The 27,941-nt window shown below is 48.2% G+C and overlaps 1 protein-coding gene across 2 annotated transcripts; it reads left to right on the top strand.

Moving 5' to 3' along the window:
- Nucleotides 1–32: 32 nt before the first annotated feature.
- IL6ST (interleukin 6 cytokine family signal transducer) lies at nt 33–27,941 on the top strand. 2 transcript variants are annotated; one of them, XM_075267336.1, is made up of 16 exons: nt 33–280; nt 9,313–9,375; nt 10,578–10,892; nt 11,051–11,171; nt 14,168–14,331; nt 15,947–16,083; nt 17,336–17,492; nt 17,899–17,981; nt 18,117–18,327; nt 20,293–20,475; nt 20,567–20,668; nt 20,765–20,911; nt 21,341–21,481; nt 23,138–23,234; nt 23,340–23,421; nt 25,948–27,941. In XM_075267336.1, the coding sequence occupies exons 2-16, from the start codon at nt 9,324–9,326 to the stop codon at nt 26,575–26,577; spliced, it is 2,622 nt and encodes an 873-aa protein (XP_075123437.1). In that variant the 5' UTR covers nt 33–280; nt 9,313–9,323; the 3' UTR covers nt 26,578–27,941. The 2 variants fall into 2 exon arrangements, with proteins under 2 accessions (XP_075123437.1, XP_075123446.1); XM_075267345.1 differs by lacking the exon at nt 33–280 and adding an exon at nt 301–306.

The raw sequence follows: 27,941 nt of genomic DNA, 5'->3' as shown, positions 1-27,941 counted from the left end.
CTCCAGTCTCTCCCGCAGTTCCCAGGCCGGGCAGTGTTTACTGGCAGTTGTACAGTGACGGTCCGGGCAGCCAATCAGCGCGCAGTACACGCCCCCTCCCGGCAGCTCCGTGCAGACAGTGACGCGCAGTGAGGGGCGGGGGCACGGTTTTGGGGAAGTCACGTGGTGCCGTTCTCCGCTGATCCCTTATAGACGGTGCAGATACCGAGGAGCCGGTGCTGGAGGCCGGGGATGTGAGCGCCGGGGCGGGGAGGCCGCTGTCTGCCGGGGAGTCTGAGAGGTGAGCGCCCTGCCAGGGACATAACGGTACGCGGTGCCCGGGTTGTGCGGGACTACAACTCCCAGCATGCCTGCATAGGTAGTGCTGTTACATTACTCATTAATCTGTTCTTAGGAGAGCTGGGTGAGAGTCAGTGTGACAGCTCCTCTATGGCACCCAGCTTTCCCAGGCTCCTGGAATCCGTGCTCTGTTCCTTTAATACAAGTGCAGCAGTATGGCGGGGATCACCCAGCTTTCCCAGGCTCCTGAAATCTGCAGATTGTGCCATTTGTGACCGACCCTAGTGGAGCCATGATGGCAGCAGGTGGGCGGTCACCCAGCTTTCCCAGAAGCCGGTACAGTTGGTAAATAATAGGATTTGTACAATAAGGGGCTGCAGCTGTGGCTGGTGCCGCTTCTCTCCAGGCTCTTGTAGCCCTCTGATCACATCATGCTGCATCATCTCCTCCGCTGTACTGTAATGTACCCGGGAGAGCAGGGAGAAGCGGGAGAGCCCAGAGATAAGCGGTGCCCAGAGGGGGTACAGAGGGCTGAGCCAGAGATAAGCGGTGCCCAGAGGGGGTACAGAGGGTTGAGCCCAGAGGGGAAACAGGGTGAGCTCAGAGATAAGCGGTGCCCAGAGGGGATACAGAGGGCTGAGCCGGAGATAAGCGGTGCCCAGAGTGGATATAGTGGGCTGAGCACAGAGATAAGTGGTGCCCAGGGGGGGATACAGAGGGCTGAGCCGGAAAGAACACCCTAATGGGGTCACATGGAAGGAGGAGAGAAATGTACGACAGTAATGTTAATAATGGTGGTGGTAGTAGTGGAATGGGGGGGGGTCTAAGCAGTAATGAGGGTCATGGCAGGCCTGGGAGTAGTAAGGGATGTGTAGGGATTGGTTGTAGTAATGGGGGATTGTAGCGGTACAGAGGAGGATGGCAGTGGTAGTAGTGATGGTGGGATTTGATTATGGCGGTAATTTGGATGATGGTGATATTAGTAATAATGGTGGGACGGTGAATATAGCAGTGATGAGGATGGTGGTGGTTGTAGTGTCTCTGTGTAGTGTCTGCTCATCTCTGGTATAATAGCGGTAGTAGTGCGGTGATAGTAATGGCAGGGTTAGCAGTAATGTTGGTGGTAGTAGTTGTACAGTAGTATCTCTCTGTAGTGTCTGCTCGTCTCTAGCGGTAGTAGTGCGGTGGTAGTATTAGCGGTAGTGCGGTGGTAGCATTAGCGGTAGTGCGGTGGTAGTATTAGCGGTAGTGCGGTGGTAGTATTAGCGGTAGTGCGGTGGTAGTATTAGCGGTAGTGCGGTGGTAGTATTAGCGGTAGTGCGGTGGTAGCATTAGCGGTAGTGCGGTGGTAGCATTAGCGGTAGTGCGGTGGTAGCATTAGCGGTAGTGCGGTGGTAGTATTAGCGGTAGTGCGGTGGTAGTATTAGCGGTAGTGCGGTGGTAGTATTAGCGGTAGTGCGGTGGTAGTATTAGCGGTAGTGCGGTGGTAGTATTAGCGGTAGTGCGGTGGTAGTATTAGCGGTAGTGCGGCGGTAGTATTAGCGGTAGTGCGGCGGTAGTATTAGCGGTAGTGCGGCGGTAGCATTAGCGGTAGTGCGGTGGTAGTATTAGCGGTAGTGCGGTGGTAGTATTAGCGGTAGTGCGGTGGTAGTATTAGCGGTAGTGCGGTGGTAGCATTAGCGGTAGTGCGGTGGTAGTATTAGCGGTAGTGCGGTGGTAGTATTAGCGGTAGTGCGGTGGTAATATTAGCGGTAGTGCGGTGGTAGTATTAGCGGTAGTGCGGTGGTAGTATTAGCGGTAGTGCGGTGGTAGTATTAGCGGTGGTAGTATTAGCGGTAGTGCGGTGGTAGCATTAGCGGTAGTGCGGTGGTAGCATTAGCGGTAGTGCGGTGGTAGCATTAGCGGTAGTGCGGTGGTAGCATTAGCGGTAGTGCGGTGGTAGCATTAGCGGTAGTGCGGTGGTAGCATTAGCGGTAGTGCGGTGGTAGTATTAGCGGTAGTGCGGTGGTAGTATTAGCGGTAGTGCGGTGGTAGTATTAGCGGTAGTGCGGTGGTAGCATTAGCGGTAGTGCGGTGGTAGCATTAGCGGTAGTGCGGTGGTAGCATTAGCGGTAGTGCGGTGGTAGCATTAGCGGTAGTGCGGTGGTAGCATTAGCGGTAGTGCGGTGGTAGCATTAGCGGTAGTGCGGTGGTGGCATTAGCGGTAGTGCGGTGGTAGTATTAGCGGTAGTGCGGTGGTAGTATTAGCGCTAGTGCGGTGGTGGTATTAGCGCTAGTGCGGTGGTGGTATTAGCGCTAGTGCGGTGGTGGTATTAGCGCTAGTGCGGTGGTGGTATTAGCGCTAGTGCGGTGGTAGCATTAGCGGTAGTGCGGTGGTAGCATTAGCGGTAGTGCGGTGGTGGCATTAGCGGTAGTGCGGTGGTGGCATTAGCGGTAGTGCGGTGGTGGTATTAGCGGTAGTGCGGTGGTGGTATTAGCGGTAGTGCTGTGGTAGTATTAGCGGTAGTGCGGTGGTAGTATTAGCGGTAGTGCGGTGGTAGTATTAGCGTTAGTGCGGTGGTAGTATTAGCGGTAGTGCGGTGGTAGTATTAGCGGTAGTGCGGTGGTAGTATTAGCGGTAGTGCGGTGGTAGTATTAGCGGTAGTGCGGTGGTAGTATTAGCGTTAGTGCGGTGGTAGTATTAGCGGTAGTGCGGTGGTAGTATTAGCGGTAGTGCGGTGGTAGTATTAGCGGTAGTGCGGTGGTAGTATTAGCGTTAGTGCGGTGGTAGTATTAGCGGTAGTGCGGTGGTAGTAGTTGTAGTATCTGTCTGTGTAGTGCTTAGTAGTGCGCTAGTATTAGTGGAGCTGTGGTTGCGGTATTATTCTCCTCATCAGGACACAGCAGAGTGAGCGGCCATCACAGCCAATCACATCGCTTCTTTCATTTTCCTGCCTGCACTGTATTATGAGAGCTGTGATCTGATTGGACGCTATGAGCAACTTACTACAGCGACCAATCAGATCCTATGATGACGCCTGTGATGGCCGGTCGGTAGTATTTGGCCTTTTGCTGCAGCACTTGATTCCCCAATCTCCTTTCATATCTCTATCTGTTTCCTGGAAAGCTGGGTTACTGCTCACAATGGCCGCCCTGACTATTATCAGACCCAGCTTTTCCGCAGTCTCTTATGGGAGGGGTATACGTCTCCATACATGCATGTGATAGCTGCCGCTCAGGAGTCTGGAGAAGCTGGGTGCTCATATCTTTTCCCGCAGATGGATGATCTTCCATGGCCTGGAGCAGGGACCCCTCTGCGCCCGGCTCGCCCCTTCCCAGAATAAGTCATTCATCCTTAGAGGAAGTGGAGCGGCTGCGCTGACACATTGTAACGCTGATACTCACTGGATTCTTGGTCCCGCCCCCGGATATCCCGCAGATCTCTCTCAGAGGTGGACAGGGGTTACTCATCCTTAAAGGGAGTTTCCAGCTCCATGAATGACTACTACTCCTGGGCCTCCTATAGACATGTGACTACTGCAGCCCCTGACCACTACAAAGACCAGGAGGGAATGTTTCAGCATGGGGGCGTCAGGGATTGCTGAGACTTGTAGTGTCACTTACCCTAAAGCTTTTGAGTCAGCCTGTGAACACCAATATGGCCGCCAGTCACCCCCGGAGTGGTCACGCGGCTTTCATCCCTCTCACATGTGTTTGTCAGAATCGTTGCTTGTCCCGTGGGGGCGAGGGGCTGCAGATTATTACTACGGCGAATGAGTCTGCTGTTAGTCATGGTCAGGTGGCCGCAGGGGGGACGACGTGTACCCACCTGGTGACAGTGACTCGCACCTCCATCTAATGGCCGCCGTCGGCTGTTCTGTGTAATATAAGCTGTCATATGCTGCCGGGGCCCTCTGCCTAATAGACATTATATCCATACTGATCCCATCGTGGGGCCACAGGCCATGGCAGCGAGTCACTAGCCACAATCCAGTAGATTATGTGGCACCCTGACGGTTGTGGAGATGCCGCAAGTTTACGGTGTGTTCTACAGACATGGCAGCGACCTCTGGGGTGGAGCGATGATGGTGGTGGTGGTGGTGGTTGTACACTCACCGGCCACTTTATTAGGTACACCTGTCCAACTGCTCGTTAACACTTAATTTCTAATCAGCCAATCATATGGCGGCAACTCAGTGCATTTAGGCATGTAGACATGGTCAAGACAATCTCCTGCAGTTCAAACCGAGCATCAGTATGGGGAAGAAAGGTGATTTGAGTGCCTTTGAACGTGGCATGGTTGTTGGTGCCAGAAGGGCTGGTCTGAGTATTTCAGAAACTGCTGATCTACTGGGATTTTCACGCACAACCATCTCTAGGGTTTACAGAGAATGGTCCGAAAAAGAAAAAACATCCAGTGAGCGGCAGTTCTGTGGGCGGAAATGCGTTGTTGATGCCAGAGGTCAGAGGAGAATGGCCAGACTGGTTCGAGCTGATAGAAAGACAACAGTGACTCAAATAGCCACCCGTTACAACCAAGGTAGCCAGAAGAGCATCTCTGAACGCCGCACAGTACGTCCAACTTTGAGGCTACAGATGGGCTACAGCAGCAGAAGACCACACCGGGTGCCACTCCTTTCAGCTAAGAACAGGAAACTGAGGCTACAATTTGCACAAGCTCATCGAAATTGGACAATTGAAGATTGGAAAAACGTTGCCTGGTCTGATGAGTCTTGATTTCTGCTGCGACATTCGGATGGTAGGGTCAGAATTTGGCGTCAACAACATGAAAGCATGGATCCATCCTGCCTTGTATCGGTAACGGTTCAGGCTGGTGGTGGTGGTGTCATGGTGTGGGGAATATTTTCTTGGCACTCTTTGGGCCCCTTGGTACCAATTGAGCATCGTTGCAACGCCAAAGCCTACCTGAGTATTGTTGCTGACCATGTCCATCCCTTTATGACCACAATGTACCCAACATCTGATGGCTACTTTCAGCAGGATAATGCAATGCCATGTCATAAAGCTGGAATCATCTCAGACTGGTTTCTTGAACATGACAATGAGTTCACTGTACTCCAATGGCCTCCACAGTCACCAGATCTCAATCCAATAGAGAAGCATCTTTGGGATGTGGTGGAACGGGAGATTCGCATCATGGATGTGCAGCCGACAAATCTGCGGCAACTGTGTGATGCCATCATGTCAATATGGACCAAAATCTCTGAGGAATGCTTCCAGCACCTTGTTGTATCTATGCCACGAAGAATTGAGGCAGTTCTGAAGGCAAAAGGGGGTCCAACCCGTTACTAGCATGGTGTACCTAATAAAGTGGCCGGTGAGTGTAGATTATAAATGAAGAAAAGTTGATGCCGCAGATTACTTTCTGTACCAAAAGGAGAACTGGGCGGAGGGCGTCTACAGATCCCTCAGTATATGGAGTGGAGTCTCACGCCCCTGCCAAATCTATAAGTAACTGAAGTGCTGCCTAGAAGTGGGAAGGGTGAGGTCTGCATGGGCCCCCAAATGTCCAGGCCCCTTCATTCTAGCGGTACGTGAGGGTCTTCACCAGTCAAGGCTTCCAAAGACCAAAGTGGGCCACAATGGGGGACGCCAAGACCCAGCAAATTTACTATAAGTCATGCCCGAAGGTTGGTGATACCCGAAATCTAAGCCAGTTCTGGACTGGAGGAGAAGTCAGTCCTAGTGCACCTAAGTTGTTAAGAGTTGGAGTGTATAACACCGCCACTCACTGCCCTGTAAATACTATACACCTAACATAGTAACAAATACTCTGCTCTCTTTTCTGCCGTGACGCCAGATCTGCGGTGCGATTGGTTAATGTATAAGCCTCAATGTAAACCAAGAAGGCCTGATAAGAATAACCAAAATATCTGATCCCCGCTGGCCCCTCCTCACTGACTGCACACAAGATGTCCGCAGGAAGTAGTTTTGTGGTTCTGTATTTTGTAATTCAATCCTTTCATTTCTTTTTGTTTCTTGTGAAATTATCTGTTACACTCGGCCCTTACACCCAAACATCCCAGTCTATGATCCCCTTATCTACAGAAGTCACTGTGTACATTACTGGTAGTGAGTTACATCCTGCATTATACTCCAGAGCTGCGCTCACTATTCTGCTGTACAGTCACTGTATACATACATTACATTACTTATCCTGTATTATACTCCAGAGCTGCGCTCACTATTCTGCTGGTGCAGTCACTGTGTACATACATTACATTACTTATCCTGTATTATACTGCAGAGCTGCACTCACTATTCTGCTGTACAGTCACTGTATACATACATTACATTACTTATCCTGTATTATACTCCAGAGCTGCGCTCACTATTCTGCTGGTGCAGTCACTGTGTACATACATTACATTACTTATCCTGTATTATACTCCAGAGCTGCACTAACTATTCTACTGGTGCAGTCACTGTGTACATACATTACATTACTTATCCTGTATTATACTCCAGAGCTGCGCTCACTATTCTGCTGGTACAGTCACTGTGTACATACATTACATTACTTATCCTGTAATATACTCCAGAGCTGCGCTCACTATTCTGCTGGTACAGTCACTGTGTACATACATTACATTACTTATCCTGTATTATACTGCAGAGCTGCGCTCACTATTCTGCTGGTACAGTCACTGTGTACATACATTACATTACTTATCCTGTATTATACTCCAGAGCTGCGCTCACTATTCTGCTGGTACAGTCACTGTGTACATACATTACATTACTTATCCTGTAATATACTCCAGAGCTGCGCTCACTATTCTGCTGGTACAGTCACTGTGTACATACATTATATTACTTATCCTGTATTATACTCCAGAGCTGCGCTCACTATTCTGCTGGTGCAGTCACTGTGTACATACATTACATTACTTACCCTGTACTGATCCAGAGCTACATCCTGTATTATACTCCAGAGCTGCACTCACTATTCTGCTGGTGCAGTCACTGTGTACATACATTACATTACTTATCCTGTATTATACTCCAGAGCTGCGCTCACTATTCTGCTGGTGCAGTCACTGTGTACATACATTACATTACTTATCCTGTATTATACTCCAGAGCTGCGCTCACTATTCTGCTGGTACAGTCACTGTGTACATACATTACATTACTTATCCTGTAATATACTCCAGAGCTGTGCTCACTATTCTGCTGGTACAGTCACTGTGTACATACATTATATTACTTATCCTGTATTATACTCCAGAGCTGCGCTCACTATTCTGCTGGTACAGTCACTGTGTACATACATTACATTACTTATCCTGTACTGATACTGAGTTACATCCTGTATTATACTCCAGAGCTGCGCTCACTATTCTGCTGGTACAGTCACTGTGTACATACATTACTTTACTTATCCTGTATTATACTCCAGAGCTGCGCTCACTATTCTGCTGGTACAGTCACTGTGTACATACATTATATTACTTATCCTGTACTGATACTGAGTTACATCTTGTATTATACTCCAGAGCTGCACTCACTATTCTGCTGGTGCAGTCACTGTGTACATACATTACATTACTTATCCTGTACTATACTCCAGAGCTGCGCTCACTATTCTGCTGGTACAGTCACTGTGTACATACATTACATTACTTATCCTGTATTATACTCCAGAGCTGCGCTCACTATTCTGCAGGTACAGTCACTGTGTACATACATTACATTACTTATCCTGTATTATACTCCAGAGCTGCGCTCACTATTCTTCTGGTACAGTCACTGTGTACATACATTACATTACTTATCCTGTATTATACCCCAGAGCTGCGCTCACTATTCTGCTGGTACAGTCACTGTGTACATACATTACATTACTTATCCTGTATTATACTCCAGAGCTGCGCTCACTATTCTGCTGGTACAGTCACTGTGTACATACATTACATTACTTATCCTGTATTATACTTCAGAGCTGCGCTCACTATTCTGCTGGTGCAGTCACTGTGTACATACATTACATTACTTATCCTGTATTATACTCCAGGGCTGCGCTCACTATTCTGCTGGTGCAGTCACTGTGTACATACATTACATTACTTATCCTGTATTATACTCCAGAGCTGCGCTCACTATTCTGCTGGTACAGTCACTGTGTACATACATTACATTACTTATCCTGTATTATACTCCAGAGCTGCGCTCACTATTCTGCTGGTGCAGTCACTGTGTACATACATTACTGATCTTGTTGGTGCCTCTTATACGTCACTACTTTGCACCCTACAGCTGATATTGTCCGTGCCGTCCCTATAATCTGCGGTTCTCCTCCTCCTCCTGGCGTCCTGCTCTTCTGTGTTTGTTTTGTAATCCGTTTCCTCGCATTCAGGTTCTGGGAAGTGTTTTTTTGACCTCGGCCGGAGCAGCGCTCTCTCATTTACTTTGCTGTTTCCTGTTGGGGATTTCACTGTTCACACTTTATATGCAGTTTGTGTTCGGAGGCTCCTCTATTTTACCTGCACCCCCTTCCATATACTGTATACATCTCAGTTACTGCAGGGACTGTCTTTGGCTCCGGACCCCTGTGCACAGTTTGCTGGTTTTGCACATGTTGTTGCTCCTTACATCTTCAGCCCTCAGACCACTCTCGATGGCCGCCCTTCCTGCTGTGACTTCCCAGGCTGGGCCGCATACAGACACCACAGTGGTTACTCAGATGATCCGCTCCTTACACCGCGGGGCATCAATCATGTGACTCGTCTGTATGTAGATACCCAGACAAAAGGCTTAAAAAGTTCTGCCCTACAATGTGTACACAGGGGCTCTCAGCCGGGGCATGGGTGTCCTTTTTACCTCCGTTCACTGCTGACAGTTTCCTGTTTTTAGGTCTGACCCTAAACATTGCAAATCTGCTGCAGAGTAAATTATAATAGTAGGGTACGGAAACTGTCTCTGCTTCCAAACATAAGACCCCTGTAAGGTGGTATGCTGCAGACTGGGGCTGAGAGGGGCGCTGCAGGTGGGTACAACATGATAATGCCGCCTCATATTTTTCTCTTTCAGATTCTGACATCATGAAGCCACATTCTGTTCTCTGTGTCCTCTGGACGCTCATCGTTACTGCAGGTGGGTGGCACAGACGGTGGTCTAGGACAAGGAAGGGGTTTCTGGAAACATCGTGGGTGTTCTATGGTGGAGAAAAGGTTACTGATGCCATTGGTTCACCACCTCCAGTGTGGGGTATAGAAAGGGTTTCTGGTAACATCCTTGATGGTCTAGGGTGGGGAAGAGGCTATTGGTAACTTCCTTGGTGATCTAGGGAGTGGAATTGGGTTACTGTTAATATCTATGGTGATCTAAGGAAGGGTTTTCTGGCTACATCCCGGGTGGTCTAGTGTTTTAGGGCACAGAATGTGTTTCTGGTTATTTCCCTGTTGGTCTTGGACAGGGAAGGAGTTGCTGGTAACATCTGTGTTGGCCCAGGGAGGGGGTCTCTGGTAACCTCATTAGTGGCCTAGGGAAGGGGTCTCTGATAACATCTTTGGTGGCCTAGGGAAGGGAAGGGGTCTTTGATAACATCTTTGGTGGCCTAGGGAACATCATTAGTGGCTAAGGGAAGGGGTCTCTGATAACATCTTTGGTGGCCTAGGGAAGGGGTCTCTGGTAACCTCTTTGGTGGCCAAGGGAAAGGGTCTCTGATAACATCTTTGGTGGTCTAGGAAAGGGAAGTGGTCTCTTGTAAGATCATTACTGGCCTAGGGAAGGGGTCTCTGATAACATCTTCGGTGGCCTAGGGAAGGGGTCTCTGATAACATCTTTGGTGGACTAGGGCAGGGAAGGGGTCTCTGGTAACATCTTCGGTGGCCTAGGGAAGGGGTCTCTGATAACATCTTTGGTGGACTAGGGCAGGGAAGGGGTCTCTGGTAACATCTTCGGTGGCCTAGGGAAGGGGTCTCTGATAACATCTTTGGTGGCATAGGGAAGGGGTCTCTGATAACATTTTTGGTGGACTAGGGCAGGGAAGGGGTCTCTGATAACATCTTTGGTGGCCTAAGGAAGGGGTCTCTGGTAACCTCATTAGAAGCCTAAGGAAGGGGTCTCTGGTAACATCCTTGGTGGTCTAGGACAGGAGGTAATAAAATATGATTGGGATTATGCAGTGTCTAAACTGGAGGGGGAGGAGAGAAGTTGCATACTTATAGTGAACCCCCTTTTACCTCCGGACCCCCGTACAGCTGCCCATACTATATGTGCACCCTTGTGTTCGTGCTATACTGCTGCGCCATCGTATTGTTCCTGACACCACCCTGTTATTAATCTGCTTTCAGATGGATGTTCGATGACTTCCTGCACCCATGTCACCCCCCAGTCTCCCGTGGTGGAGCTGGGCACCGACCTTACAGCGTTCTGCATCCTGAACGAGACCTGTCTAGAGAAGCAGAGCTGCGTCGTCACCTCCAGAGAATTATTCTGGAAGGTGGGCACCATGGTGATACCGGAGAGTCAGTACACGCAGGTCAATGACTCTGTCTCCAGTGTGACGTTCCAGCCCACCCTGACCATGCACAACATTCTCTTCTGCTCCATGAAGATGTTCGGACAGACGGAGATCACTCTCCACGGCATTTTCTTCACCTTGGGCTGTAAGTAGTCTGTTATTCCGCTCTGCAGCTTGTACCGCACTATTCTAGCGACGATGTGCTGCAGAATAGTGACGTGACGTCACAGTCGCACGCACTCAGAGTCCGTGTGAGATCTGCGGGACCCCCGTGCCCGATTCATCTGTTGTTTCCTCTTACAGATCCTCCAGAGAAGCCGAAGAACCTGAGCTGTATCTGTTATAGTGGGAAGACCCTGACCTGCTCATGGGAGTCCGGGAGGCCCACCATAATACCCACCACATACACCCTGAAGCAGTACTGGTAAGGAGGCACTCCGCTGTTACACATGGATTGAGGGTCCGTAGAGCCCATTGATCACATTCACTTTTGTTTTTGTATTGCGCCCTCTGCTGGGCAGTCTGTGACCATGCCGCTCACTAGTATCTGGGTTGCGCCCACGTCCAGCAATTGAGCCGTGTCGATCAGTGCCGCATACTCTGCCCCCTGTCTGTCAGTCCTCCCGCCTCCACCATCTGTCCCTTCTCCTGCCTCTATGAAGGGTTAGGAGGAGGGGTGTCCTGTGTCCTTAGGTTTTGCAGACTATCTAGCACCTCATGTATTATGTGGTTTCTTTTAACCCTTTTGCCTCTAGCTATGTTTTTATTTTTTTCCCCCTTGTTTATTCGGCTTTTCTAACCTCCTCTGCTCTCTCCCTCTCGTGTCTCTCTACCGCTAAACTGTAGGCTGAGGCCGGACCTGGTCAATATTACTGAAAACCTAACCCCTTCTCCAAATGACTATCCCAAAATACAGAGACCATTAGCTGCCAGGTAAGGTGGTCTCACAGATCTCATCGTAACCCCTCATCGATCCGATTCCAGCTGAGTGTTACTCTATGTAGGGTCTGGAAACCCCCCCCCCCCCAATTGATATTTAGAATGAAGCGTTTCGGGGCTCCTTGCTTCTTCTGTCTATAAATTGATGGATATTTCAACACCCAGAATAATCGTATGAGTTTTCATGGAGTGGCAGGGACTCTGTTAAGGATATTTTATGAAAGTTTGGTATCTGCCATGTTGGATATTAACTGTTGGTATAGAAGGGAAAAGCGGCCTGTAAAGATTGGAGAAGGGAAGAGTCTGTATAGTAGAGGGTGAGGAGAAGTCTGTATACTAGAGGACGGAGAAGGAAAGAATGTATACTAGAGGATGGAGTAGGGAAGAGTCTGTATACTAGAGGATGGAGAAGGGAAGAGTCTGTATAGTAGAAGGTGAGGAGAAGTCTGTATACTAGAGGACGGAGAAGGGAAGAGTCTGTATAGTAGAGGGTGAGGACAAGAGTCTGTATACTAGAGGACGGAGAAGGGAAGAGTCTGTATAGTAGAGGGTGAGGACAAGAGTCTGTATACTAGAGGATGGAGAAGGGAAGAGTTTGTATAGTAGAAGGTGAGGAGAAGTCTGTATACTAGAGGATGGAGAAGGGAAGAGTCTGTATAGTAGAAGGTGAGGAGAAGTCTGTATACTAGAGGATGGAGAAGGGAAGAGTCTGTATAGTAGAGGGTGAGGAGAAGTCTGTATACTAGAGGACGGAGAAGGGAAGAGTCTGTATAGTAGAAGGTGAGGAGAAGTCTGTATACTAGAGGATGGAGAAGGGAAGAGTCTGTATAGTAGAAGGTGAGGAGAAGTCTGTATACTAGAGGATGGAGAAGGGAAGAGTCTGTATAGTAGAGGGTGAGGAGAAGTCTGTATACTAGAGGACGGAGAAGGGAAGAGTCTGTATAGTAGAAGGTGAGGAGAAGTCTGTATACTAGAGGATGGAGAAGGGAAGAGTCTGTATAGTAGAAGGTGAGGAGAAGTCTGTATACTAGAGGACGGAGAAGGGAAGAGTCTGTATAGTAGAGGGTGAGGAGAAGTCTGTATACTAGAGGACGGAGAAGGGAAGAGTCTGTATAGTAGAAGGTGAGGAGAAGTCTGTATACTAGAGGACGGAGAAGGGAAGAGTCTGTATAGTAGAGGGTGAGGAGAAGTCTGTATACTAGAGGACGGAGAAGGGAAGAGTCTGTATAGTAGAGGGTGAGGAGAAGTCTGTATACTAGAGGACGGAGAAGGGAAGAGTCTGTATAGTAGAGGGTGAGGAGAAGTCTGTATACTAGAGGACGGAGAAGGGAAGAGTCTGTATAGTAGAAGGTGAGGAGAAGTCTGTATACTAGAGGACGGAGAAGGGAAGAGTCTGTATAGTAGAAGGTGAGGAGAAGTCTGTATACTAGAGGATGGAGAAGGGAAGAGTCTGTATAGTAGAGGGTGAGGACAAGAGTCTGTATACTAGAGGATGGAGAAGGGAAGAGTCTGTATAGTAGAGGGTGAGGACAAGAGTCTGTATACTAGAGGATGGAGAAGGGAAGAGTCTGTATAGTAGAGGGTGAGGACAAGAGTCTGTATACTAGAGGATGGAGAAGGGAAGAGTCTGTATAGTAGAGGGTGAGGACAAGAGTCTGTATACTAGAGGATGGAGAAGGGAAGAGTCTGTATAGTAGAGGGTGAGTAGAAGTCTGTATACTAGAGGATGGAGAAGGGAAGAGTCTGTATAGTAGAGGGTGAGTAGAAGTCTGTATACTAGAGGATGGAGAAGGGAAGAGTCTGTATAGTAGAAGGTGAGGAGAAGTCTGTATACTAGAGGATGGAGTAGGGAAGAGTCTTTGTAGTAGAGGGTGAGGAGAAGGGAAGAGTCTGTATACTAGAGGATGGAGTAGGGATGAGTCTTTATAGTAGAGGATGGAGTAGGGAAGAGTCTGTATACTAGAGGATGGAGTAGGGAAGAGTCTTTATAGTAGAGGATGGAGTAGGGAAGAGTCTTTATAGTAGAAGGTGAGGAGTAGGGAAGAGTCTGTATAGTAGAGGGTGAGGATGGAGAAGGGAAGAGTCTGTATTAGAGATGAGCGAACACTGTTCGGATCAGCCGATTCCCAACAGCACGCTCCCATAGAAATGAATGGAAGCACCTGGCACGCAGACTTTGCCGGCGGCCGGCCGCTTAACCCCCTGCGTGCCGGCTGCTTCCATTAATTTCTATGGGAGCGTGCTGTTCGGAACGGCTGTTCCGAACAGTGTTCGCTCATCTCTAGTCTGTATACTACTATACTGTACATGTTCAGTATAGGCTCTGACCTGTAGCTCATGTATGTGACATGATAACATACAGAGCTACAGGTCAGAGCCACTTTAATGGCGGCTTCTTATCCCTAGCTGCAGCAGGAAGAGCAGCTCTGCAGCACAAACTTCTGCTCTCAGTTCTCAGACTTTGTGCTTTTGGATTTTCAGGACGTTGGACACTCGCACAGCATGTGTAACAGAAGACAAGAGTTCCTGTACGTTGCATTACCCAGACTTTATCCTTCACATTGACACTACGTTCCTGGTGGAAGCCGTAAATGACCTGGGGAGCGCGGAGTCCAGCGCCATTGTCTTCGATATTATTGACGTTGGTAAATAGTTCATCTCCATATAAATAATTTTTTGCGGGAAATATAACTTATTGGTTATAGTAAAAGTTGAGTGTCACTGAAATCAACATTATCAGAGTAAACCTTTTTTTCTCACTTTAAATTTTTATTATTTTGGCATTTTCCTAATTTGTCGTGGCATTCATGTGAACAACTTTTTTATTTTTTTTTTCATTTCAATGTTTTTATTGATTTTACATATTCAGCACATATTATGTAGTATAAAACTATCGCTGTTTGTTTTGTTTTTTTTAAATTGCCCGTTACCAGTTGGAGTTGCTCCAGGTGGTAACGGGCCCTATTTACTTACTGATGCTGGCAGCGCCCGGGATCGGTAAGTGACGCTGCGGGCCCCACAAGCACTATTATACTTGAGGGTCTGAAAAGACCCCTGAGTATAATGACCGGAGGCCCAGGAGAGGTAAGAAACATAACAAACTGTGTTACTTACCTGTCCGGGCAGGCTTCGGGCCTACTTGTGTGATGTCCCTGAAGTCACATGACCATAGCCTGCATCCTTTGTGTTGCGACGCAGGCCCTCCGGGTCACATAACGTCCCGGATGTCATTGAAGATGCCTGCCATCAGTGGGAAGTACAGCGGAGTCGGGACTCTTCAAGCGGACAGAAAAACCCGACATGTAGGTTTTTTCTGTCTGCTTGAAAAGTCGGACATCTTTAGGAACGGACACTTAGGCTGCTTGCACAATACAGTAACTCTACAGTCTACGGGCCGTCAATTCTGCAGCTCCATAGACTTCTTTGTGCACAAAGCTGTGTGTGTTTTGCAGCTTCATAGAAGTCTATGGAACTGCCAAATCCATGGCCCGGAGGCTCGTGAAAAATACTGCAGTGTGCAAGCAGCCACTAAGGATACCAGACATGTTTTGTTAGTGCATGCATGTGCTCCACGTGTGTGCATGTGCGTGTGTATTGTCTGTGTGTGTGTGCGCGCATATGCATATGTGTGATCCATATGTATGTGTGTATGCATGTGTGGTCCATGCGTGCGTGCATGGTATTTATGTGGTGTGCATGTGGTATTTGTGGTGTGTTGTGCTTGTGGGTTGGTGTATGTGTGCCGTCTGTGTGATGTTTATATGGTGCTTGTGGGTTGATATGGTGTTTGTGTGTGGTGGTGCGGCCCCTTTAGCAGCGACTCTTTGGTGCCATCGCTATAATCCGTCCCTGTCAGTCACAACTGTTGTTTTCCCCTCAGTGCTTTCACTTTTCCCCATTATATGCATAGGTTAGTTATATGCATAGGGGCCCCAATCTCATGGCGGGGGGACGCTAGCGAGATGTAACGTGCGCAGTATTCTGCTCCTGTGAGTGGAGAGGGGGCATGACAAATTTCACCCAAATTGGGCAAGAACTGTGGATTACTATAGAGCGGACTACTACAGATTTTGAGTTTTATGTACATAGATAGATTGTTGTGAATTGGGTTGACCGGTAATACCACGTGTAACCTGTGGACAGGTGGGGGCGCTATTCCCAGAAATTAGCCAATGAGAAAAGTGCTGAGGTATATTACAGGAATCCAGCATCTAATAATCTGGTCATTGAGGTTTGTTTCTCGCCCTTGTATGATTGTAGTGAAGCCGGATCCTCCTGAAATCCTGACTGTGACGCCGGTGCTGCAAAAAACTCTGAAAATCGATTGGAAAAATCCCATGGATTATCTGAGATACAAACTGCGATACCGGCCCATAGACAGCCCTGAATGGAGCGAGGTAAGCCGCTCTCTGCAGACTCCCTGTCATGGCCGCGTTATCCGTGCCTGCTATGGCTGCAACGTTTCCTTCAATCCTTCGCGAGGCGTACATATGTTTAGCTTTTATTTACATTTTTACGGGTCCATGTGATATAACACACAATTCTATCATAATTTTTTGGAATTTTGTTTTTCAGCCACCACTAGAGGGAGCTTACTACATACAGATTATACAGTCACCACTAGGGGGAGCTCAGTACATACAGGTTATACAGTCACCACTAATAGGAGCTCACTACATACAGATTATACAGTCACCACTAGGGGGAGCTCACTACATACAGGTTATACAGTCACCACTAGGGGGAGCTCACTACATACAGATTATACAGTCACCACTAGGCGGAGCTCACTACATACAGGTTATACAGTCACCACTAGGAGGAGCTCACTACATACAGATTATACAGTCACCACTAGGGGGAGCTCACTACGTACAAATTATACAGTCACCACTAGGGGGAGCTCACTACATACAGATTATACAGTCACCACTAGGGGGAGCTCACTACATACAGATTATACAGTCACCACTAGGGGGAGCTCACTACATACAGATTATACAGTCACCACTAGGGGGAGCTCACTACATACAGGTTATACAGTCACCACTAGGGGGAGCTCACTACATACAGATTATACAGTCACCACTAGGGGGAGCTCACTACATACAGATTATACAGTCACCACTAGGGGGAGCTCACTACATACAGATTATACAGTCACCACTAGGGGGAGCTCACTACATCCAGGTTATACAGTCACCACTAGGGGGAGCTCACTACATCCAGGTTATACAGTCACCACTAGGGGGAGCTCACTACATACAGGTTATACAGTCACCACTAAGAGGAGCTCACTACATACAGGTTATACAGTCACCACTAGGGGGAGCTCACTACATCCAGGTTATACAGTCACCACTAGGGGGAGCTCACTACATACAGATTATACAGTCACCACTAGAGGGAGCTCACTACATACAGATTATACAGACACCTCTAGGGGGAGCTCACTACATACAGATAATACAATCTCCTCTAAACCTTTTCTTTATCATTTAAAGGGGTGTTCTGACAATTTAAGAGCCCCATACAGAGTGAGAGGGTCCAGGGTTGAGGAGGAGATTGTGACTGTTTCCTACCAGGTCTTGATATTTGCTTTGCGTTTATAGACAATCTGTCAGTAATATCGGATCTTTCCTTCATCAGGTCCCACCAGAAGATCTAGAAAATACCAGAAGTTCATTCATTCTGCAGGGCCTGGAGTCATATACGACCTACAACATCAGTATGCGCTGTAAGCCCAAAAAAGCGGGATTCTGGAGTGAATGGAGCCAGGAGTATACAAGCACCACCTCCGAGTCCGGTATGTTGTAGATGGACAATCCCTTTAAGGCACATGTTGGTCTGATCATGTATGTCCTTGCAGGATCAGAAATGGATTGCTCAGATGTATATAGCCTATAGCTGGTCCAAAAAGTAGTTAAATGGGTTGTCCAGGTTCTAATATTGATGACCAATCCTTAGGTCTGAAAAAGTGTGACACCCAGGACCCCGGCCACAAGGCCATCCACATGAGAAGCTGGATGACTCCCTTACATAATCTGTTTTCCTGCAGCCACCACTAGGGGGACCCGATGAGCTTTCTGTATACAGTGCTATTATTGACCTAGTGTAGCATGTACACAGTGAGCTTACTAAGATCTATATATGATGGACGCCGGTATTCTCCTCTATCACATGGTATAACTTTACTGCTCTGTACTCTGCAGCACCATCTCGAGGTCCAGAGCTTTGGAGAAAGATCGGCAAAACGGACTCTGAAGGGAAAAGAACTGTGAAGCTTATGTGGAAGGTAAAGATCACCAGTGTGAACAGTGACCAATGGTTTCACTGCCATAAAGTTCTAACAGCCAGCACTGTACACCCAATGTAGCCGGACATGTGACCGAAGAACAGTCCTTGAATTGCCATCTTTATTTCCTATTAGGACTTAAAGTCTCATGCGAATGGCAAAATCCTGGGATACAACGTGACCGTGAGGCGAGGCCCTGAAGTGATCAACTCATTCACTGTGGAGAGTCGCACATGTACTATTACCGTGCCCAGAGAGTCCTGTGAGGTTCTCCTGACTGCATACAACAGCCAGGGCTCCTCTCCTCCATCCTCACTCATCATCCCAGCCTGTACAGATCAAAAAGGTATGTCACCTGCATATACAGTATGTCACATGACTCCATATAGGGAAGAAATACAGATATATACATTACATTACATTACTTATCCTGTATTATACTCCAGAGCTGCGCTCACTGCATACATACATTACTTATTCTGTACTGATCCTGAGTTACGTCCTGTATTATACTCCAGAGCTGCACTCACTATTCTGCTGGTACAGTCACTGTGTACATACATTACATTACTTATCCTGTATTATACTCCAGAGCTGCGCTCACTATTCTTCTGGTACAGTCACTGTGTACATACATTACATTACTTATCCTGTATTATACCCCAGAGCTGCGCTCACTATTCTGCTGGTACAGTCACTGTGTACATACATTACATTACTTATCCTGTATTATACTCCAGAGCTGCGCTCACTATTCTGCTGGTACAGTCACTGTGTACATACATTACATTACTTATCCTGTATTATACTACAGAGCTGCGCTCACTATTCTGCTGGTGCAGTCACTGTGTACATACATTACATTACTTATCCTGTATTATACCCCAGAGCTGCGCTCACTATTCTGCTGGTACAGTCACTGTGTACATACATTACATTACTTATCCTGTATTATACTCCAGAGCTGTGATCACTATTCTGCTGGTGCAGTCACTGTGTACATACATTACATTACTTATCCTGTATTATACTCCAGAGCTGCGCTCACTATTCTGCTGGTACAGTCACTGTGTACATACATTACATTACTTATCCTGTATTATACTCCAGAGCTGTGATCACTATTCTGCTGGTGCAGTCACTGTGTACATACATTACATTACTTATCCTGTATTATACTCCAGAGCTGCGCTCACTATTCTGCTGGTGCAGTCACTGTGTACATACATTACATTACATATCCTGTATTATACTCCAGAGCTGCGCTCACTATTCTGCTGGTACAGTCACTGTGTACATACATTACGTTACTTATCCTGTATTATACTCCAGAGCTGCACTCACTATTCTGCTGGTGCAGTCACTGTGTACATACATTACTTATCCTGTATTATACTCCAGAGCTGCGCTCACTATTCTGCTGGTACAGTCACTGTGTACATACATTACATTACTTATCCTGTATTATACTCCAGAGCTGCGCTCACTATTCTGCTGGTACAGTCACTGTGTACATACATTACATTACTTATCCTGTATTATACCCCAGAGCTGCGCTCACTATTCTGCTGGTACAGGCCCTGTGTACATACATTACGTTACTTATCCTGTATTATACTCCAGAGCTGCGCTCACTATTCTGCTGGTACAGGCACTGTGTACATACATTACATTACATATCCTGTATTATACTCCAGAGCTGCGCTCACTATTCTGCTGGTACAGTCACTGTGTACATACATTACATTACTTATCCTGTATTATACTCCAGAGCTGCGCTCACTATTCTGCTGGTACAGGCCCTGTGTACATACATTACGTTAATTATCCTGTATTATACTCCAGAGCTGCGCTCACTATTCTGCTGGTACAGGCACTGTGTACATACATTACATTACTTATCCTGTATTATACTCCAGACCTGCACTCACTATTCTGCTGGTACAGTCACTGTGTACATACATTACTTATCCTGTATTATACTCCAGAGCTGCACTCACTATTCTGCTGGTGCAGTCACTGTGTACATACATTACATTACTTATCCTGTATTATACTCCAGAGCTGCGCTCACTATTCTGCTGGTACAGTCACTGTGTACATACATTACATTACTTATCCTGTATTATACTGCAGAGCTGCGCTCACTATTCTGCTGGTACAGTCACTGTGTACATACATTACATTACTTATCCTGTATTATACTCCAGAGCTGCGCTCACTATTCTGCTGTGTACATACATTGCATTACCTTGTTGCGGTACCGGTCATCTTTGCTCTGTTCTTCTATATGTTTTTTCTCATCTTGTAGTCATACAGCCGGCAGATCTGAATTTTAAAGCATTTTCCCAAGACGGACTTCTCGGGGTGGAGTGGACGCCATTGGGGAAAGCGCTGGGTTATGTAATTGAGTGGTGCAATAATTCCGAGTCTATGGACTGTGACGTTGAGTGGCAGAGGGAGCAGAGTAACGTGGTGAGAACGTTTCTCAGAGGTGAGCCGGGTGGTCGCTGTCGCCTCTTGCGCTGGCGGTAAATCCGCGGTCACGTCTCTGTCCTCTCTGACGTCCTAATCCTTGTTTTCAGGTGACATAAAACCTTTCGTCTATTACCTGATCAGACTGAACCCGCTGTATAGAGACGGGCAGGAGAGATCCAGCACGGTGGGCACTTACCTGCGGCAAGGAGGTACAGACTGTCAAGATAATGGGGGGAGGGGGGGGTCGTATAACACCCGCCCCAACCTATATGGATCACCTTACATGATTCTTGTATTGTCCACAGCTCCTGAAGAAGGGCCCATCATCCAGACAAAATCCACCGGGAAGACGTGGGTCACCCTGACCTGGAAACCCATACCTCTAAAAAAACAGAATGGCGTCATCACAAATTACACCATAAAATATGGAGATAATAACAGCCCCTCCAAAGGTGAGTCTCTGTACCTGCGCCCTGTAGGATTGTGTGACCTGTATATGACCAGTGGTGGTCTGACCTCTAGGACAGCTGAGCTGTACTGAGCTCTGGAGTCTGTAAGGTGTGGAGGACCCCTTTAATACCATGAGGAGTTCCCATTAACCACCTGTAGACTGTGTACGTCCAGGTGGAAGGGAGTTAACTATTTAAGGGTGAACCTGCATGTCAGGAACGGGGTCGTGGTCTGGCGGAAGAACGGTCAGTAAGTGTGTGATTTCTCTGCAGCGCCACCGCTGGGGATAATGAGATATTACACAGTGTCCATTCAAATCTATATGTTGGTTGTGTTGTATAGAACAGGTGGGGTCCTCCAGAGAGTGATCCTGAGCAGAGTAGGTTGGGGGTCCGGTTATATAGTCGCTCATCGCTCCCCTTGTCTTCCAGTTGTCACAGTTGGTGCGAATGTAACGGAGTACATGCTGAAGTCCTTAGCTGCGAGAACGGCGTACAGTGTCATTGTCACCGCCAACACCGAGAAAGGCAGCAAGGCCGGGCTCCCGCTCAGCTTCACCACCCTGCAGTTTGGTAAGAGCTTCAGTCATTCTGTTGTGTACTGTGCACCTCACATCTGCTAAATGGTGCGCTGCTGTCAGGTACGCAGGAAAGAAACGGAAGGCCAATCCGTGTGACATCTCTTAGGTTTTTACAGTCTCGTGCATGAAACCTTATGTTTTCTACTACTCCCTGCAAATAGCAGTGCACATACTCACTAGACCACATGTCCCTGCCAGCAGTTCTTGTACTCGCTACAGAAAGCAGCGCACTTAAACACTGCCCCACCTATTCCTGCTGTCAGTCCTACAGATAGAAGCACATCTGATCACTGCTCTATGTATCCCTACTGACAGTCCTACAGATAGCAGCGCACCTGATCACTGTCCCTGCTGATAGTCCTATAGATAGCAGCGCACCTAATCACTACTCCACCTGTCCCTGTTCTCAGTCCTACAGATAGCAGCGCAGTTGATCACTGCTCCATGTATCCCTACTGATAGCAGCGCATCTGATCACTGCTCCATGTATCCCTACTGATAGCCGCACACCTGATCACTGCTCCATGTATCCCTACTGATAGCAGCGCATCTGATCACTGCTCCATGTATCCCTGCTGATAGCAGCGCAACTGATCACTGCTCCATGTATCCCTACTGATAGCAGCACACCTGATCACTGCTCCATGTATCCCTGCTGATAGCAGCGCATCTGATCACTGCTCCATGTATCCCTGCTGATAGCAGCGCAACTGATCACTGCTCCATGTATCCCTGCTGATAGCAGCGCACCTGATCACTGCTCCATGTATCCCTACTGATAGCAGTGCATCTGATCACTGCTCCATGTATCCCTACTGATAGCCGCACACCTGATCACTGCTCCATGTATCCCTACTGATAGCAGCGCATCTGATCACTGCTCCATGTATCCCTGCTGATAGCAGCGCAACTGATCACTGCTCCATGTATCACTGCTCCATGTATCCCTGCTGATAGCAGCGCACCTGATCACTGCTCCATGTATCCCTACTGATAGCCGCACACCTGATCACTGCTCCATGTATCCCTACTGATAGCCGCACACCTGATCACTGCTCCATGTATCCCTACTGATAGCAGCGCATCTGATCACTGCTCCATGTATCCCTGCTGATAGCAGCGCAACTGATCACTGCTCCATGTATCCCTACTGATAGCAGCACACCTGATCACTGCTCCATGTATCCCTACTGATAGCAGCGCACCTGATCACTGCTCCATGTATCCCTACTGATAGCCGCACACCTGATCACTGCTCCATGTATCCCTACTGATAGCAGCGCATCTGATCACTGCTCCATGTATCCCTGCTGATAGCAGCACACCTGATCACTGCTCCATGTATCCCTACTGATAGCAGCACACCTGATCACTGCTCCATGTATCCCTGCTGATAGCAGCGCACCTGATCACTGCTCCATGTATCCCTACTGATAGCAGCGCACCTGATCACTGCTCCATGTATCCCTACTGATAGCAGCGCACCTGATCAATGCTCCATGTATCCCTACTGATAGCAGCGCACCTGATCACTGCTCCATGTATCCCTGCTTATAGTTGTTGTACCAGTTCCCGCCGATACCAGCGCATTTCAGGGATCATACAGTTTTTGTGTCTGTTCTTACGAGGCGTTCCTTTCTCTCTGCAGACAGTGGCGAGGTGGAGGCCATCGTGGTGTCGTCCTGCCTCGGCTTTCTGGTGTCCGTCCTCATCCTCTGCTTCCTGTTTTGTAATAAGAGAGAGCAGTAAGTATCCGGGGTGCACAATGGATGCTGCGACTCTTGTGTCTGTAGACATGTAATATAACGCCATTGGTGCACGCAGATCACATGACTCTTTCTTCCTTTTAGGATTAAAAAGCACCTTTGGCCCAGTGTTCCAGATCCTTCTAAGAGTAACATTGCGCAGTGGTCGCCGCAGACTCCCAGCCGGGTAAGAGCACGTAATCTATCTGCAACCTTCAGGAGGCGCTAAATGGGCCCAACTTGGTACCTGGCGCAGCAGATCGACCAGAATTGGGAGGTTCCTCTTTGGTCAGACCCATCAGATTGACAGACACATAAAGCTATAGCTATTCCTCCTGCTGCAGGCAGTGGCGCTGTATGTGAAGAGGAAGGAATGCAACAGGGAGGATTAAAGGGATGACGAGTTCACATTACCAGCAGCAGCTCAGTCCCATTCAAGTATAAGGGACTGAGCTGTAATATACAATGCCACTATACAACGTACGGTATGGTGCTGATTAGAGATGAGCGAGTACTGTTCGGATCAGCCGATCCGAACAGCACGCACGCATTGAAATGAATGGACGTAGCCGGCACGCGAGGGGTTAAGCGGCCGGCCGGCGTCAAAGCGGGAAGTACCAGGTGCTTCCATTCATTTCAATGCGTGCGTGCTGTTCGGATCGGCTGATCCGAACAGTACTCGCTCATCTCTAGTGCTGATCTATGTATTCACTGTGGCCTACTCTTTAGCCAGCTGATCTGTGGGGTCCTCCCCGTAGAAGCTGTGCCTTGAGAGGCGGCCATGCCTGTCCAGGTTCCTCCATGCACCCTTACATGAACTTGCATGCTTGGACATTACTAGATTGCTGCACCTCTGTGGCCGCCTCTCCGTCTGCAGGTACATAACCCCCAATCATAATAATCCTGGACAATTAAAGGGGTTTTCCGGGACTTACATATTGATTGGTGGGGATCTCACACCTTGCAATCCCACCGATCGACTGGTTGCAGCGGCCACAGTGTTTGGGAGCGTGTAGCGCCATCCATTGTATAGTGGCTGCGTTTGGTATTGTAGGTCACCGCCATCCACTTGATAGTGGCTGAGTTGCTGCTGTATCATGTGACCAATGAATGTGACTTCATCGGCATACTAATGAACTATGTTCCTAGTAATAACTATGCTTCGAAGGGCCACACGTCTGATCGGTGGAGGTCCCTCATGTCCACTACTCACAATTTGTAAATCCTAGAAAATGCCTTAAAGGGGTTGTCTGGGGAGTTTAGATTCATTTATTTTATCCAGCAGACTCTTGATGATGGACCCAGGGGTTCCGTCCTTGTCCTGACCCACGCATCACATGATTGGAACATGGGAAAAATATGCAAATCTGTTTTCCAAGATGTAAATAGGAAAACGGCTCCCCCTAGTGGAGCGAAAAAGGCTTTTGTAAGACTCCATACGCCTGTGAAGGTGATCTTTCTTTAAGGAGTCATATTATCCCCAGAACCTGGTCTAGAAGTCTCTTATCTCTGCCAAATTGGTTACCCCAGTCATCCAACCAGATCAAAACAGCGCTGTCCACAGGTGGGATACTGATATGGCCAATCCCCGCATCATAGCATTAAAGGGATTCTACCATTAAACTACTTAAGAAAGGCTATTCGTCTCCTACCTTTAGACGTGGTCTCCGCCGCGCTGTAGAAATACCGGTTTTAACCGGTATGCAAATGAGCTCTGCGCAGCAATGAGGGCGGGCCCCAGCGCTGAAACACCGATGAGCGCGTCCCCATTGCTGCCCGAGAGCTCTTTCCTGCGCCGCCTCCTTCTTCTGCAGCAACTCCGCCTCTTCTGGCTTCTCTTGCTCTTGTAGTTCTATACAGGAGCATAGAGAGGCCACCCCAAAATGGCCGCCAGCCATTTTTGGGTAGCCGCTCTTGCAGTTCAATACAGGAGCCGACCGGCGGCCATTTTGGGGTGGCCTCTCTATGCTCCTGTATAGAACTACAGGAGCAAGAGAAGCCAGAAGAGGCGGAGTTGCTGCAGAAAAAGGAGGCGGCGCAGGAAAGAGCTCTCGGGCAGCAATGGGGACGTGCTCATCGGTGTTTCAGCGCTGGGGCCCGCCCTCATTGCTGTGGAGAGCTCATTTGCATACCGGTTAAAACCAGAATTTCTACGGAACGGCGCGGCGGAGACCACGTCTAAAGGTAGGAGACTAATAGCCTTTCTTAAGGCTATTCCGATGTGTTCATTAGAAAGAAAGGTAGTTTAATGGTCGAATCCCTTTAAAGGCTCGTTGAAAAAGTCGGGCATGATGTTTAAGGGGGCTGCCCCTAGAGGGCAGCAAGCAGAGGCACTGGTTTCCTATTTAAATCTTGCAAAACAGATTTGCATATTTTTCCCATAATCCCCCCAGTGGAGCGAAAAAGGTTTTTGTAAGACTCCATACGCCTGTGAAGATGATTTCTCCCCAGAACAAGCGTTCCCAATTCGCTGCTCCACTGATTTTTATGGGTACTTAGCTGGGCTCTACGGCTAGTAGACTATTACCTGTGACATAAGGGGAGGAGACAACACAAGTTTGGGGTCGGAACAAGGCTGGAACCTCGGGGTTCATCATCAGGAGTCTGCCGTAACGTAATAGAATCACAGTGCTAGTTTGCAGTCGCCTGTACTTACAGCAGCATTAACACGCACGACATTGCTGGAAAATAAACCGCTCTCTCTTGTCTCCAGCACGAATCCAAGCAGCACCCGTTTCAGGACGGACCAATCACCGATGTCAGCGTGGTACAAATAACCGCGGGCAAGGAGAAGTCCTACAGCGACCAGGACCTGCTGTCTGAGGACGTGATAAAGAAGAACACGTCGGAGGGCCTGAGCAGCGGCATCGGAGGCTCCTCCTGCTTATCTTCACCGCAGACGAGCGTCTCCGGCAGCGACGGCATTTCCTGCGCGCAGAACACGTCCAGTACCGTGCAGTATTCAACCGTTATTATGGGCGGTTACCAGGGTCAGACGCCGATGTTCTCCAGGTCAGAGTCCACCCAGCCGCTGCTCATCTCGGAGGAGAGACCCGATGAGCAGCAGCCGCAGACCCCAGAAGAGGAGACCCAACCCCCCAGCCAGTATTTTAAGCAAAATTTTACTCAGGAAGACGGAGGCAAAAATCAGGAGCCTCCCCCACCTTCAGCCCCGATACAGGAGCCGGCGGCAGCGACTCAGGTCCTGCATCTCGCTGGGTTCAGTCACGGCCATGACAATCTGAACTTTACTGACAGTCAGTCACAAGAAGACGCTCCGAGTGATGAGCAAAAGACTTATTTACCTCAAGGTGTAAGACAAGGAGGTTACTTACCCCAATAGGGCGAGAGACGTTACACCTCCTTATCGGACTACAGACATGTAGACATGCTATATACTCGCCTTAATATCCCAAATTGCATGAGCCACACAATGACAGGCCGTCAGCGCTGGTCCTATGGGCAAATACCGATACGACAAAGCGGTCGCAACAGCCCGAGCACCGCAGGACGTAGGGATCAATGCCGATACGACCGCTATACCGATCCTGAGCACTGTCCACAAGTCATAAGCATGGATGCCAATCCTACACCGCGACCTGTACACTGATCCACGCCAGGTCTCACATTTACTATTCTTTCTCCCATTTACAAAATTTTGGTAAATTTCCCCTCGATCATGATCAGGGTCATCGGCCATGGTGTGTCAGGGTGGATTTTGGGATAGGACCGGTGTTCGATTCCTCATAATGTGAGCCTTTCTGTGCAACGTTTCGGATTTCCTCGAGTCTGATGGTGATGTTATCTCCGATTCTTCCCTCGCTGAGGTCTGCTCTCGCCTCTCCCATAGGCAGTATTTTTTGGTCCTAATAATGCAGACACCCCACATGGGTCCTCTCAGCATAGCAATAGTTAATCGACGTGCATGGAGTCGTGACAGACAGCCGAGATTTGCTGACTTGTGTTTTACCATTGGTGCCTTGTGTAAATGCCCTCATTTGTCATAGCGCCCCTTTAAGGAGAGATTTTGTGCCTTTTAATTTGTTTTACCCATGGTAATGGGGCATGGCCGAGCCCCGACACCTCCTCAGAGTGACCGTACGTGGTGTGACCTAGGCACATACGGTTATTGGGCAAAATATCCATCGCAACCTGCCTATCTCTTATCACTATTACACCATTTTGTTTTAATCTAATACATGCTATCCTGATTTAATATGGTTTTTTTTATTGCAGTCAGTCTTGTTCTCCTAACACAGAGCTCCAAACACCCTTCTGCATATAGTTGTATAACGGTCTGCCTGCAGCCACCACTAGGGGGAGTCCAGGAGCTCACTGCAGACTGTCTATCCATGGTCCTCTATAGTAATGCAGTCTGTAGTAAGTGCCTGAGCTCCCCCTAGTGGTGGCTGCAGGAAGAATTTTATCCTGTAACCTTCTTATGGAGCTCTGGATCAGGATAGTCCCTGAAGCTGCCGCCAGCACAAGCAGTGATGGCGGTCATATCATATCACGTCATGTCATCTCCAGTAGCAGATTTCATGGTCCATGCTGTACAATGTTCTTATATGAAATGACCTGTATGTTTTACTCTCAGTATATACAATGTATACCCTTCACTACTCCATAGCATTACAGAGGACAGACAGGAATGCAATACACCGAAAATTAACAAAAGGGAAATCTCATTAAAATAGTTACGCTGAA

Source organism: Leptodactylus fuscus, chromosome 1 (genome assembly GCF_031893055.1).
Source record: "Leptodactylus fuscus isolate aLepFus1 chromosome 1, aLepFus1.hap2, whole genome shotgun sequence".
Taxonomy (NCBI): Eukaryota; Metazoa; Chordata; class Amphibia; order Anura; family Leptodactylidae; genus Leptodactylus; species Leptodactylus fuscus.
This window is presented reverse-complemented; position numbering and strand designations above follow the sequence as displayed.